General features: G+C 43.7%; 1 protein-coding gene across 2 annotated transcripts in view; it reads left to right on the forward strand.

The window, feature by feature from the left end:
• Positions 1-15,994, forward strand: part of LOC138570023 (serum paraoxonase/arylesterase 2-like) — a 748,122-nt gene that overhangs the window by 508,302 nt on the left and 223,826 nt on the right. For both annotated transcript variants that reach the window (XM_069648556.1, XM_069648555.1), the window contains one exon: positions 2,822-2,948. In XM_069648556.1, coding sequence (XP_069504657.1) covers positions 2,822-2,948 — 127 coding nt within the window. The remainder of the gene's footprint in view (positions 1-2,821; positions 2,949-15,994) is intronic.

The raw sequence follows: 15,994 nt of genomic DNA on the forward strand, positions 1-15,994 counted from the left end.
AATATTCAGGGAGAGATCTCAGTTGGGTTGAGCTGAACCTTCATCTGGGAATCTCACTGCCCTCCTCACACCCCTTACTAGCAGGACAAATTAATGTCTGGTAAGCAATTCTGGGGTGTAATCCACGCCATAGAAAATTAGGAAAAGCCACCTTGATCTCCTCCGTGAAGTGCTTGGGAACAGAAATTGGAAGGCTAAAATAAACGAAGAGAAATCTGGGAAAGGTTGTTCATTTTCAAAGTGGACAGTCTGACCAACCATGAAAGCTGCCCAAGAAGTCTGCAGGTCCAATAGTTCCTAATTCCCAGAATTGTTGTGAGGTCACAAGAAATCCACATACCAAGGTATTTAGTCATCCAAATCCAGTTATCCCGGACGAGTTATTAATGCACTTTGATGCAGGGTGTAAGATCGGACCGATGAAAGGGGATCCAGTTCAGGGCTGCCTTCGATTTCCTAAAACCTTTTCAGCGCACCGTGGGGCACTGCTGCTTACGCTGTGTTAGTTAGAATTCTCATAAATGTGCTAATTCCCTTCACCTTAGAGACCCCCAGCAACTTTGCTGGATTTTGAGGACTTGATTTTTTATCTGGCAGGAGTGTGAGCCTTTTTTTCCCCACTCTCGTATTTTTATGTGCGTTTTTCACTTGTGTTCTTTGATTATGCAGTTTTAGATAACTCCATAGGCATCATCTTTTCATGTGTGTTACACAACACCCTCATTGCAGTGACACAGGGATGTATTTTAGACTTCCCAAAGGTTTAAATACCTTCTCTGGGATAAACTACTGTTTCCCAGAGAATGTAAAGTGAAATTGACTTTACTAGTCTTTCCAAATTCCTAGACCCAGCACACACCATCTTACAATGGAGTGCTGAAGGGGTTACATATAGTCAAATGCTACCCTTTCCTATTGAAAAGGCTGGTGGCAGTGGTTTTACAACGAACTACCATGATTTTTCCTGACCCCGAACACTGTTAGCTAAAAATCACAGGAGCCATGTTTGTCAAGATGGCGCCTTAAGCCCCTTTGTTTAAACAGGTCCGGGTCTTCTTTTTTCGCTGTTTCTTTTTGGAAAGGTCCTTCTAGTGTTTGTCTCTGCGCTCCATACCAGGTTTGGTTCCTTTGTTCGTATGCCTATGGCGAGCTTCAGGACTGAAGACCGTCTCTGGCGTCCGGGGTGGGCAGGAAGTGAGAGAGGGGCCCGAATCTCCCTGTGCTTGGTCTCCTAGGCGTGATTGGCTGGCTGACTGTCCGGCAAGGACAGCCACCCTGCTGGGTGAGTGACAGCTAGACTGGACTGAAAGGGAGAGAACTGTTTAAAAGGCAAGTCTCTTGGACTGGAAAGCAGAGTTAACCACTGGAACGAAAGAACCAAAGAACAGCTGGAAGAGAACGGCTGCTGCAACTCCTGGACCGTTGGTTTGCCTGGTGAAGCCCTGCTGCAGGTCTGAATTGCCAAATTCATCTCCACAGAGGAGCCCCTTCAAGGACGACTTCTTCCTTTGAGTTGGTGGGACCAATCGACTTACAATTCACCTGGATACCATTCTCAAGGCTGGTTAGGATTAACCAGGGAGAGGGATACCAGCTTGTGCGCTTGAATCTACAGCTACTGGAACTGAAGAGACTCAATCTTGTTTGCTTTTTTGACAATCCCGTGCAGTGCAGGAGTCCCCCAACGTCCTCCCTCTTGTCCCCACGACTGAGGCTCAGGAACAGTGAGATCTGCAGGACCTGTCAGGAACCAACGTCTTCAGCTGCATTTTGTTCTTCATACTATGGTACTGTGCCAACCCGATTGAGAGAACGCCACTCTCGCGGTGAAAGTTTGTGAAACTTTCCCAATTTACAGGCCTAATCAGATTGTGACCTGACATATGATTCTTTTTCGCCTAAACTACTTCTGAGAACTTTTGCAAAGACTTTACCGTTTGATACCAGAACTGCTCTTTCCTATCCAGAACACTAGCCCATTGACCTATTGACTTGAATTGAACTCTTCTGGTGAACTGAAACTATTTGCACTGTCGAACAAGTGTATGTGATCTATTCTACTTAGCTTGTCCCTTTTGCTCACTTCTAAGTAACTGAACTGCCATTTGGCTCCTATTTCAGGGGAGCTCAAACTGTCTCAAAATCTTGGAGTTTTGCATTGAAGTGTCTGGGTATATAATAGTAAGTTGTCTCCTTCTGGTGAAATGTTTTCTAAATGATTGTGTAATAAATTAATAAGTGTTTTACCAAGAAACCTTGAGTATAACTGTCTACTTGAACCACTGTGATTGAAAGTCCTCTGTGTAATTACTTGTACTGCTCACATTCACTCTTGAGATAAGCCTGGCTGCTCAGCTCGCTACCAAAACCTGTGTGGTACAGACTTATACCAAAGGTTGGTTTGGCTAACACCTATAGTCCTAATTGTGTGTAGTGGTCCCAGAGGGTACTGCATGCAATTCTGCCTAACGACCTGTCACTGAAAAGTTACTGGTGGATCCAGAATAAGGCACCCCACTGTTTGGAAATGATGTATTTGGATTGTTGTAGATCACTCACCGTTGAAGAGAACACCTATTTACAATGATGTAGTAAGAGAGTGGGTTTATATTTGACATGCATTCTACAAAAGATGGGATTTTTATATCAATGTAATACATACAAAAAATTACAGAAATGTTTGTGTTTTTCTTATCTCATTTATTAGGTTAATTTAGCCCAGTTATGAATGATGCTCTTGGTGAGGCTACACTGTAATACCCCAATGGTTACAAATGCGATTGTGAACTAACCTACTGCTATTCTGTGTATTCTCTTTCAGATGATACTGTGTATCTGTTTGTAGTTAATCACCCAAAGCACACAACCACGGTGGAAATATTTAAATTTCAAGAGGAGGAAAACGCTCTCTTGCATCTCAAAACTGTACAGCATGAGCTCCTGCACAGGTATGCAAATATAGCATGTTCCAGGTCCTGGCCAGGGAAAGGTCTCTTAATTGTGGCCTAATAGAATCAGTATTGGAACTCAGAAGTACCACTGCAGAAGGGTTCGAGTTGCATGATGCAGAGCATGCTAAACTTGCACTAATCTGGGTAAGGGTTCTACTGCCAGCATCTTGTTCCATGTATACTCACATTTTTCCTCAACCAGAGCATCTACAGAGTTAACACCATTGAGACTGAAGCACGGAAATACTATACAACAAAGACTTTGCAATTTCTTTGCTTTTCTCTAGTATTGATCAGTGAGATGGACCTATCGGCGCACTATGCATGAATCTCAAACTATAAACAAGGTTATTTAAATCACCGGAAGCCCTTTCAGTCCAGCATCTCGTATGTTCTAAAATACAGTCCCGCACTCCACCCAGTGGCAGGTTTAAGGCTAAGGGCTCCATGGGCAAGACTGAAAGAGGGCCCTGTGTGGGCCGGGCATGGAGTGGAGCTTAGGGTGGGAGGAGTTTGACTGTCATGAGCGTGGCAAATGTTTCATGTTTAAGTGGTCTTTCTTACTATTGGAGTTGTGTAGTTAGAGATGCGACTCTGTGCACAGTTGGGTCACCTCATTAGGTTTTGCTGACAGGATCACTCAATTTGTTCAAGTGGGAATTAAGGGTACAAGGGAACTCTGGCATGCAGGCGAGAGAACGAGGGAGCAACATCAATTGGAAATGTACCCAATCTCCTCAGGGCGACATAGACATCTGAAAATACCATCTGACACTTGGCCAGTCTATTAAGCCATGAGCAAGGCTTTTTGGAATTATGTATACTGTGAACTGCATCACTTCTACCAGTATCCAATGTTGGCAGGTAAGGCACAGATTAAATGATTTGCTCAGGATCACACACTTTGGTTAAGTGGTCAAACCAGAATTTGAGCCTGCTCTAAAATGTATTGTCGCATATCTTCCCAGCTCAAACTGCTACAAATATGCATTTGTTTGGGTTGGAGTACCTAAAATACTACATTTTATACAGAATACCTTTATGCACAAGTCACATGATAAACCAACCTGACCATGAATGTAATTTTTGTTTTGAATCCTAAATGACACTTCGGGGGCCACTTCTATCTATCTGCACATTTTTGCAAAAGGGGGCCCCCATGCAATTTTTATTTTTTCCACCATGCAGTGGAAAAGTAAATAGTAGAACACAGGCAAAATCCTCTGTGCCACGCTTTTTACCTGTGTGTTGTGGAAAAGTGTAAATCCCTTGTGCAGTTAACATTGATGGTAGCCATCGAAAATGTATTCCTTTGAAATCTGCCTGCTTTTATCAAGTGTAAAAGTCAGGCATATTCAATAGGAATGCATTGTTTTTTCCTCCAGCATTAAATAGATGCTGGTGGAAAATGACGCAGATTTGGCAGGAGTCCTGGCAAAAGCAGATGAACATGTTAGTCTGCTCTGCTCTCCAACTTCACATCCCAAATTATACAACATCCTGCAGTTTATAAAGTAGCAATAAATGCTTTTACTGCCACATTATCCACTCCACGGGGATTGTATCTTTATGTTCCCTTTCCTGAAAGCAACCCCACAAGTTCCAGCATGCAAAGTAATGAGAACCTACAAACTCTCTCGTACAGCCAATAAATGACAAGGTCATTGTTTCGCGCAACTTGCAGCTGGTTTTGTGACCCCTGCATTTCTAATCAGCTAACCATGACTATTAAAAACCTTATTAAAACCGTCTATAATTTTAAGAAAACATGTGCAACAGCACTGGTCACTGCTAGTTACCTCATCCAATCTCTAATCACTGTTTGTTGTAAATAGTGTGAAAGAATAATGAAGCAAGACACAGATAACAGATTCAAAGTTCAAAATAAAATGTCGGGATGGTTGAAGAACTAACTTGCCCTATTGCGAAGGTGTGATTTCCCTGCTTGAACGAAACTATGGAAAGTCTGAGTCCAAAAGTTCAACTTAAATCTCTAATTCAGCACTTAATTGATCTCATTTCCCATTGTGTGTCACAGCCCGGGCTGTGAGGTCAATTAAGTTGCCATTGTTGTGTTATGCTGATCTATTTGTCGGCATAAATGTTTCTATACTGTGAGGTGGAATGTTTTTAACATGTATATGACTATGTTATGTGTATATGTTTTTTAAACAATTTTTGTATTACTTGTGCTGAATTAGAGATTAATATATTCAAAATGATATTTTTTGACACTACTGTTTTATGTTCATTGAGAATACATAATGCAGCCTATATTGGTTTAGCAGCTGTTATTTAATATTGCTTTCTGAGGGGATATGTTCATTGTTTGATATAGTTTGTTGTATATTCCTTCCTTTTGTTGAAATACATGTTATACATCCTCACTTAGTAGGAGGGATTATCACCAGAGCGTGGGGTTACCTCTGTAGAAGAGTATCTACTGTAGGCAGTACACCATCCCAATGCCCCCCACCCCTCCCCAGCCTCTTTTTCCTCCTTTCAACATCCTGGGGAGACTCTTACTGCTCCCACAATGCCCCCCCCCCATGTTGCCACCTTACCTTGCTCAGTGCGTCATAGGTTGCTACAATCCTGCCCCGGCCCGTCTCCCTTCCACCCTTTATGGGTTTGTGTGGCATTGGCCACCCCACGTTCATCCTGTCCAAATCTTGTTATGACTTCTCCGGTCTTCCCCTAACTTCACTAGTGCACATGCAGCCACATCAAAAGGAGCTGCAAGAAAAACCAAAATGTGTGACACCCCCATACATTAACTGGGATTTTCCACTTTTAATCAGAGTGAATGCTCCAGCTTGTTTAAGTGCTCATAGCGGTGCAAGCCAGTTAGCAATGGACTATTTCACTGTGATGATGAGACCCTTGGGACCGTGATGCATGCTATACCTTTCTGCCCAAGGGTTTGCATTATGGATATGGAAGGGCCTCCTAACCCACATTAGGACAAACAATATATTTTTTAATTTATTTATTACATTTGTATAGCGCCCTAACCCTCAGGCATCTGGGTGCTTAAACTTAAGAATATGGTTACAAGTGATGTTTAGTTTTACTAGTCAATTACATAGTTGTACAGTACAATGATACAATACAGTTACAAGTAGGGTAAGGCCTTCTTGCAGAATGAGTAGAGGCGAAGGGCAGATGACAGAGATAGGTGCAGGATAGCAAGTGACCAATCAGAGGGGCAAACCAATGACTCCTATGGGTAGGGAGAATGGAGCTTGATATCTTGTGTGAAAAGCCAGGTTTTTAATTTTTTGCGAAAGCACCATAGTGAAGGGTCCATCCTTAGTTCCGTGGGCATGGAATTCCAGTAGTTATCCGTCATGACGGGGAAACTGGAGCCGCCCGCTTTTTGTCTTTTATATCTCGGTGTGGTGAATTGCCCTTGGTAGGCTGATCTAGTGGGTCTGGCTGGTTGGGTTTTGGAGATCGGCTTGACAAGTAGCGGTGAGCGTAAGTACTTTGAATTTAATGCGGTCTCTGACTTGGAACCAATTAATGTTTCTTCTGAAGGTGGTTATGTGTTCATATTTTGGGATATTGAGTGCTGCTCTGATAGCATTGTTTTGAACAATCTGGAGTTTCTTAATGGAGGAGGAGCCTGCGAAGATAGCGTTGCAATAATCTATTCTGGAGAGGGTTAGTGCTCTTGCCAGAGCAATGCAGTTCGCTACAGTAAGATGAGGTCTGCAGGCAGTGATGAGTTTGGAAACATAGGAAGATGCTGAGGTTATGGTGTTGACTTGCCGAGAGAGGGTAAGTGAAGAGTGAAGGAAGACTCCTAGTATATTGACTTCTTTAGCTGCCGTGATTCAATTTCCATCTTTGTCGAAGGTTTGGTAAGAAGATGGGAGGCTCTTGAGTTTTGCTAGGCTGCCTAAAATCAGGATCTCTGTTTTATCGTCATTAAGACATAGCTTGTTTTGGGTCATCCAGGCTTGGATGGTGTGGTAGATTGTGTTTAGGGCTTTGGAGTCTGTGTTATAGACCCCTGTGATAGGAATTAGTATTTGGGTGTCGTCAGTATAATTTGTACATGTGACACCCAAATTGTCTAGTTTATCAAAGAGAGGTTTTGTGAATGCATTATACATAGTAGGGGATACACTTGATCCCTGAGGCAAAGGAGGCCCTGGAATGCTGTGCATCCACTAAAAGTGAGAGAGTGATGAGGTTGTGACCCACTTCTCACTTCATCCTGGCATGAAAGAAGGGTGTGTGCTCCTTCAATCTGTGAACCCCTGTAAGCCCTTGATCAGGCGAGCTGTTACAAAGAAACTTTGGAGCTGTTTCATGGAATTTATTTTTACTGCTAATATTTTAGCATGGTTTATCCAATGCCTATATGCGTGTATATCATCCAAGTGAGAAGGGCCACTAGCTACAATCGGAACCAAGAGATGAAGGGTGAAAATAGTGGGGTCTCTGTTGGAGACAGACAAACATATCGGGGCTAAGGGAGCTACTAACCTAGTGCTGCTGGATCCAAAGACTGGCAGGACCCCAGTTCACAGAATGTTGAGAGAATATCCCAGACAAGCAATGGACTAGCTGTGGGATTAATCCAAATCTGTTGGGATTGACAAAACCACTAAAAAACATTAAAGAACTCTTCCCTCACAGAGAAAAGGAGAGGGAGAGGCAGACTAGCCTGCAGGCATACTCTTGATCTGGTGGGATTGGCAATTCCACCAAGGATACAAAGGAAGACTTTCCAAGCAGTCACAAGCCAATATCTGCTAATTAGGAGTTTCTCTTGGTACATTAGAGCAGTAGGCAACCTTAAGTTCCAGGTGCAATAGCATAGGAAGCAGCAGCCAAGACTGTTGGATGCTCTTGTCAGAAAATATCAAAAAAGGGAGAAGAGGAGCAGGAGACTCATCCTGCATCCAACGATTGATATTGCGTTGAAGGGTCTCAAGAACCAAACTCTAGAAGCTAGATGTGACTGGTGTATGACCATGATCTCGATAAACTGAGTTGCCTAGAACTCCAGAAAGGTATTTGGAACTCAGCGTCTTTCGGATCTAGTCCCAAGAAACTGGGTGACTTTGTTTCACTAGCTGTACCGAAGTCAGACAGCCTGACCAGAAGCCATTGTTCAACTTTAGCTCATGGGAGGCCATAAAACCCTTAATTTGGCCTTTATAATTCCACTTGCAAGACATGGCCCCTGTTGAGGATGGAGGTACTTGATGAGCAAGCCAGCAAACCCAAGTGGTAGCCCTAGTGTTATCTCAGGTAATGGGGGATAAGCTCAAAATGTACTTCTAAAAGGCCTGACTGGTGTAATCAAGATATTCAAGCAGAAGTCATTGATAACAAATAAATAATGCTAACATGCTAAAAATAAGAACACACTTTGTATTACCTAAATACCATAAACATTCAAGCCAAATGAATTCAGTACTTAACATAATTATGTGGGCAAAATCACTCAAAGGAGACAAATCAATAATTATTTCAAAATCTTTCTATAAAATATCATTGAGCTCCTAAGGGAAATAATGTATCCAATGTTGAATGTAAAAAAGTGTTAACCTAGGCTAGGCTCTAGACCAAAACATGTCTGATCTACAAAAAACAGATATAAGATGTACAAGGACCAGGTTTCTCGTTGTCGGAACATGGACCATTTATTTAAATTATTTTCATAGAGAAAAAAACCTAACCAGCTGTGCGAGTCCCAGGAAATTACATGACCGGGGTTACAAGAGGTTGGATACGCTTCCAGGGTCCACAGCATCGCAGAGGGCCCTCCATATCCCGCTGGTCATCCAGAAAGAAGACAAAACATGATGGTTACAGTATGACTAAGGGACCTAGCAAAGACTGTGGCAGGGCTAGGGCTACACAGTACGCTTTAAGGTACCTCATACACTAATTTTCTCTTTGAAATTTCCCCCCAAAAAAGCCACCCGTCCAAGCCCTCAGAAGCATTCAATAAGGCTGTGTCCCTTTTCAGGTAGGTACACGGTTTCTTGCCAGTCTTATGAATGATTATTATTGGTGATGTTTCGTCGTCTACCATGGTCAAGAGAACCAAAAGAAGTGTCTCTAGACTTCCAAGCACCTTTCCAGGAATTGGGTGTTGTGATGAATCTGGACAATGTGTCCCTTCTCTCCAGAGGGGAGCCACACCCTATGCATCTAGGGTGGCGGGACTTCACTGGGAGTGCCTCCCCTCTCCGGTACAAGGGCTCCCAGTCCAATGAGGACCTCCCTGGATGGGCTACATTGTTCACATGTATTAGATTTGAAAGAACTGTTTGTTCTCAGATTTTAACTTTTAAATACCAGCAACCTCCTTCCACCATGTTGGCTTCAGGTAATGCTGACTTTCATATGAATGCCGCCGTAAAGGAAGACAGACACATCTTTATTGATTGTGTTGACTTACTTAAACAGCCCAAGAACTGTGAATGGAGAGAGACCTATGATGCCATTAGTGACTCCTACGGAGGGAGATAAATCCCAGATATGCAGATGGAAGCTTCTGTGGACATGTCCTCGCAGGGCGGAGCCAGCAATGGTGTAGTGGGATCAAGACCCGCTAGCTGGAGGCTACAGAACAGGTATGCTGACCGAGCAAGAGGCTCCGGTCAGCAAAGGAGCCTAGACTGGAAACAGTTTTCCCTGGTGGCACGACCACTTGGAGCAGAGTGGTGGGCCAGGTGCCCAGAAACCGATGCCGAGAACAGAAAAAATAAAGGGGCGCAGTCCCCGAGCTCCACACACTGAGTGGCGGCCGTAATGAGACAAGCGCCAACCGGGCAGCGAATGCTCCCAACTTGACGACACCAGCGAAGGCTGTAAACTGTTGCGTCAAAGTCTACCAAAGCCATTGACTGTATGAGAAGCTGGGAAACCAGAATGAGCACATGACCCCGCTAATACGGAGTGAGAGAGTTGTGAAGCTGCCGAGAGCGTGAAAAGCCAGGCAGAGTGGAATGAGCATGTGACCCAAGTAAATCAGAGTGAAAGGAACACAAACACTATATATGAAGGCTGGGGAAGCCATTCAAAGTATAGTGAAAGAAACACAAACATGGTAAATGGAGGCGGCGGAAGCCCTTCAGAATATAAGAATCTGAGAGAATTGTATGGACCCAGGTCCTGTGAATAAGGTATTGGAAAGGATACATGTGCTTTTTATGAAAGCTGTGGAAGCCAACACATGTCTAAGATCAATTGGACTGAGAAAAAAAGTAACACTACCAAACAGCCACAGGATTTTGGGAAGTCCCAGTGCCACAAAGGTGGGATACAGAAAAGTACATGCAAAGAGATCATGGAGGGATTTGACTACTAGTAAAACTGAAATGATCCTGGAGGGATTTAACCAGTGGTAGACAACGGAAAGACACATTGGAAGAAAGAAATACCTTTTCCCAAAGAGAGGGAAGAGACAACTATCTAGAAGACATTTGTACTTCTGACAACTACACCAGAGTGTGCTTTGTGTGAAGACATTCTAACAGACCTTTGAGACTGATAATAAGTCCTCTAAGAAGCCATTCTGAGGCTGTTGGACAAGCCTCCTTTTCTTTTTAGTTAGGTTTTCTAAAAGTGGTAGGGCCAGGTAGTAATTAAGAATTTGTACTCAGGACTCTTTATTTTGGACTACGACGGGCACCCTTAATTTTATTATAGACAGCAGGACCTTTCCCTCATGGCGAGAGGGGCAGCTTTCTTTTTATTTGAATAAATACATTTAAACCATGAACCATTGTAGTCTGAGTCCTTCTTCTGGTTCATCACAATGTCCTAGGAGCCTTCAAACTGGTCCAGGATCCTCCTGTATTCTGACATTCAAAGCCTCAAAAGTGGGTCATGGGTAAAGGTTTTCACAGCAAAGCAGGCATATGTCAGTCAATGGCTATCGCACTGTTCCCAGTGAGGAGTTGGGGAATTTCCATAGCGACTGTGGCAATTAGTCCAGTGATGAAGCAGCACAAATATCCTTTTCAGGGCCTGTATATTCCAGGCAAAACTCCTTTACTTTGCATGCAAGCAAGCAGTCATTCAGATCACCTCACACAGTCAAAGTCTCTCTGGCAGTCCTGCATCTAGGAATGTTACAGATGAGGGGACTAATAGCAGTGTCCCTTTATTAAAAAATGAAGACTAGAGAGAGTGACCAATCATGGCTAACCCTAGAATAATTTTCACCCACGTTTAGCTATAGTGTGTCCTACCCTTTAGTTGGTCATAAGATTACTCCCACCTCTAAACTAATGTTTTGGAAGACTTCAGTCTCCGTGGAATTCTCCCACCAAATTTCAAATAGGATGCCACTTGGCAGGCTGACACAGGGCATGATGCAACCTGCTTTGTGCGGAGTCTTCCATTCTTTCCAGAGGACAAAGGACTCTTCAACCCCTATAGCGTAGGAGTGAATGGGCAATTCGGTCTTCCCAGGGTTTTCTCTTAGAGAGAAAATTCCCAGGCTTGACTCATCATGGGTGTGACCCAGCTTCTCACTTCGTTCCCAAGAACAAATTAAATTAGATAAAATATGCCTGGCAGAATTTGAGTCAATAATTGTAAACCTTATTTAACTGTTTTAGGATTCAATTAGAATTAACTTGACTCCAGATTTATTTTGATCATATCAAATGTCATACATTTTCCAACCTTGGAATTCGTAACTTGCTTTCAGTTGTTCAGGATTTGGTTTTCATCTGTAACATCTTGGAGGACATGTCTGTGCTGAATGATTTCTTCTTGCAAGTTTAACCATTCATGTATAATCCAGTTCCTGTAGGACCCAGGTTCTGAATGTAGTCTTTGTATGGATTTCAGTAGGCAAAGATTGTCATTTTATAAAAACAGAGGATGGACGAGGGCAGCACTTGGAAGCCTTACCTGCCCACTGCAGACCAAATGAGAGCAGAGTGTAAGTACAAAAGAGCAAACAAATACACATGCTCAAGTGGATTCACTCAAACAACTGCATCAGTGGTCGAAGTAGCAAGGTGAAGTTTAAACTGCAATACAATTTGTCTTTCTCAAATGGACTGATCGAATGCCATGGTTTCAGGTCTTTGACAGCATCAATAATCCTGGTCAAAGCATTCCCACAAACAATCCGCTTTGCATGTAGCCTCAGCAGGACAGAAATCACATCAAATTGCCATTTTCAGCTACCTGCATTGATGACCATTTGATGCCACACCTTCACAAAAATCTCCCATTGCATGTAGGTCACAGGTAAGACAAAATAAACCCATAGTGGCTACAGAGATTCCATGCAAAAAGAAGCCTAAAACATTAACCTAAGACCTCTTTTATTAGGAATCTATACTATCAAATTATTTCCCAAAAGAAATTTTAATTGCTTAGGATATGCATTTTTTGCAGAGTTCAGTAGAACCACCAGCCCTCTAGTTGCAATCTCCCTTTTAGCGGTGCCCCCTGTGTTTTCTCTTCTGCCTGACTTCTCTTCCACGGTTTAAACTCTCGGGCCCCCTTTATGGTGAATAGCTAACTGGGCAGTCAGAATAGGGAAGGGAGGAATTATCAGTGTGAAGGGGATTTGAAGAGTGGTGGGGAATTGCCTTAGGAGCAGGTCGGGATACCGGGGAAGGGGATTTTTCAGTTATTGGGATAATCCACAGCCCAAAAAAGGTGAAGGCAAGAAATGGCACAACCGTTATGTTGTCCCAAGAGGGGGAATGGGAAACCAGCGAGTCACAGAAGGAGACAAAGAAAGGAGCATCCATACTAGCCTACAAAAGGCTGTCTCATAGATCCTTCCAGGAATTGGTGACAGGAGAAAGCAAGAGCTTGTTTAGGGCTCAAGCCCAAATGGGTAACTACTAGCTAGGCAACTACGTATAGGAAAATACATGTAGGGTGATAAGTGTCATCCTCACAACACCACAGGCAAGGGGCACAAAATACTTGCCGGAAAGCGAACACTAATACTCTGGAAAGGGGAGACAAAATAAGTTCTTCCTGGTAAGGTATCCCCAAAGGCAAGCAGGCATAAGAACTGATTGCTGGTAGGTGTGTGCAGATACCACACCAAAAGGCCTGTGGAGGCAGCCTGCTAGGAACAAGCCAACTTTGTGTGCAACAATTTTGAAAGTGGTGACTTGCAAATATTTGCAGGTTACTTTTAGGGGTAGTTTACCTGTGTCCACTCCAGGTAAGGTGTTCCATTCAGTCTTGTGAGAGTGAGTATTACCTGAGATGAGCAGGATGTGGCCACCCATTCCCCCAGACCTCTCTATCTCTTTAACTTAAAAAATTGTGTTTTTCTTTTTTCTTTTTTTTTTTTTTTTGGAAGGCCATCCTCCTGTCTAGTAAGTAAGAATTTGCTACACTTTGGAAACATTTTCCTAGCAGTTTCACATACACGTGACTGCTGCCATTAATACACTGAAATTGGTTTCCTCTGAGAGCTTCTTCTACTCCTGGATTGCCTGAAATTGGTTATTAATAAAAGCTGCTTCCTGTTAGTCTTTTAAATGTAAAATTTCTGAAGAGAAATTGCCAAGTGATCTATTATCTACCTATACAAAAGGATCAACAACATCCTATGGAGTCATCACTGTGTCCCAGCCCAAAGTCTCCTCCCAGGTGGTCAGATAAAGGCAGCTGCTACCTGGTTCTGACCCTTGGGGTGGTATTATGAGGGAGGATCAACCGGTAGGAGAAGGCTGTCAGGGAGAGGTGGTGGCTCCCCTAGGAGAGACACAATATTTGTTTCTTCCTTTGGACGAGGACACTATAATTCCTAGGTTCCTAATGGAATGTTGTAATTTTTCCAATCCTTCTAGTGATAAAACCCCAAGAACATTTCTTACCAGACACACTAAGCCCTACAGAAAGTGCAGCTTAGCTGCAGCAGCGTGCCACAGTGCAGAGATGCCAATCAACACAGGTGAGTCTGCCCAAAGGTGCTGGGGGCCCCCGGGCGTGTGGACAGTGTAAGGAATTCATGGTGGCAACAGTAAAGACAGACACAAGTGATCACAGTTCAAGGGTGTTTATTAAACTGTATGCAGGTTGGGAAAACGCCTAATATAAATCTAAATCTAAGATGGGAGCAAATGTCGACCATCAAATGAAAAATAAGTCAGTCCTAGTGCCATTGTGTCAAATAAAAAGGGCCTACACTAATAAACCTATTGCCAAACCTTGGAACTAATACAAAAAGGGTGTGGGATGGTTTTTGTTAGGGAGAATTCTCTGTTTAGGCTGAATGTCCTAACCTAGTGAGTCCCCCAGAAGCTTTGCTGGATTTCTGGAGTTTGTTTTCTTTCTCCTACCAAGAGTGAGTCTCTTTTCTTCACACTCTTGGACATGATTTGAGGGGTTCCTTTGACTGTTAATGTGTTTTATGGGCTATGGGGTCTTTTACTCCATAGGGTCTCATGTGTTTTTGCTATGTGTGTTACACAGCACCCTCAATGCAGTGACACAGGGGTGTCATAGTGACACCCCACCATAGACTCCATACCCTGGGACTGACTACTGTCTCCCAGGGCATGTAAAGTCACCATTGGCTTTACTAGTCCCAAATTATGAACAGAAACCAGTACAAACCATCATATTGTGGACGTACTGGTCGGGGCAATTCGATTGCCCCGGGGTCTGTTAGTCGAGGGGGCACGTCTCCATCCCCCCTGATCGAGTTTTGGCTGGTGGCAGTGTATACTACTTTTTATATTCGACCGCAAATATATCTCTATGGGATTTTCCCATTGTTCGAGGCTACCAACTTTAATTATTTAATTCTCATAGCCTCGAGCATACCGCTGGTTTATTTATTTAATATTAATTCGCCGTTTGGTATTTTTTGCCAGGACTCGATTCTAAAATGCCGTTTGTGTTCTCTTCTGTGACTCCAAGCCAAGTCGAGCCCTTTGTTCCACTTTTTGGCGGGCTTCTCCACAGAAGCCTCCAAAAGTGGTGCCACTCTGTCTGGGTACCACAGGGGTTATGGGAGGGGGTTTAGGCACCCTGGACTGAGTTACCTTGGTAACTCAAGTCGCACTCTTGTGTGATTGGCCCAAGTGGTGAGCCAGCTGGCTCACCACTTAGCATGTTTGATTGACAGCTAGGCTGAGTGAATGGGGGTGTGCTGCATAAAAGCAGGGCTTTTGGGACTGGAACTTCAGAAGTCGCCACAGGACCTGAGAATCCGACGAGGGAGAAGCTGAGCCGACCTGCTATGACGACACCACCGGTGGAGCCCTGCGGAACCGACTCACCACTTCCCGACGACAGAGAAGATCTCCCGGCTGGAGAGTCTTCTTCCCCTGACTGGTGGGCACAACCAGTTTACCTTCTTTTTCTCGCATCCCAGGAGGTCTTGTGGTCAAATTGCCCGTGTCAAGCACCCCGGCAACCGGATAGCCACTTACCACTGGACCGCGAACAAAAGGACCGCTCCTTTTAACCGAGAACTCCGCGGCTGGTTTCTTCCCTGGCAGTGCAACGGACTCCTGCTTTCCTCCCTGACGAGATCCTCTCTTCCTCCGGACGAAGCACCGACTTGCACCCACTGCCAGGAACAACTGCCCCCGCTGGAGTATTCTCACCACTTTAAGGTATCGTGTCCGCCAGGCCTCCCTTTCTAAAGATTGCTACAAGGTAATAATAATCCCTTAACCTTCTGGACTGGGCTGGCCGCCTTGACCATCTAACTGGTCCCTTTCTTTTGGTCCAACTCTTTCTGAACCTTTTCGAGACTTTTGTGCACTTTTCAACCGTGTGACCTTGGACACACTTCGTTCTGATCCTCTTAAAGTGGATCCGGCTTTCTGAACTCTAACTTCACGGTTTGATTTTGCCTTCCTCTCTTGGTGTGTTCTTGTGAAAGTGTTGGGATCTGTTTCAATTTATACTCTGCCTTTCTCTCCCTTTTAAACCAAATTATTAGAGTGCCATCTGCGTTAAGCGCTCACCGCTGTCTGAAAATAAGTGGGGCTTTACTTAAGACTTGTCTAATATTCTTTTAAGGGAGAGTATATCTTTTAGTGACCATGTTTTTGAACTGCTTA

The sequence above is a fragment of the Ambystoma mexicanum genome, chromosome 2q (assembly GCF_040938575.1).
Source record: "Ambystoma mexicanum isolate Mex_15411 chromosome 2q, UKY_AmexF1_1, whole genome shotgun sequence".
In the NCBI taxonomy this organism is placed as follows: Eukaryota; Metazoa; Chordata; class Amphibia; order Caudata; family Ambystomatidae; genus Ambystoma; species Ambystoma mexicanum.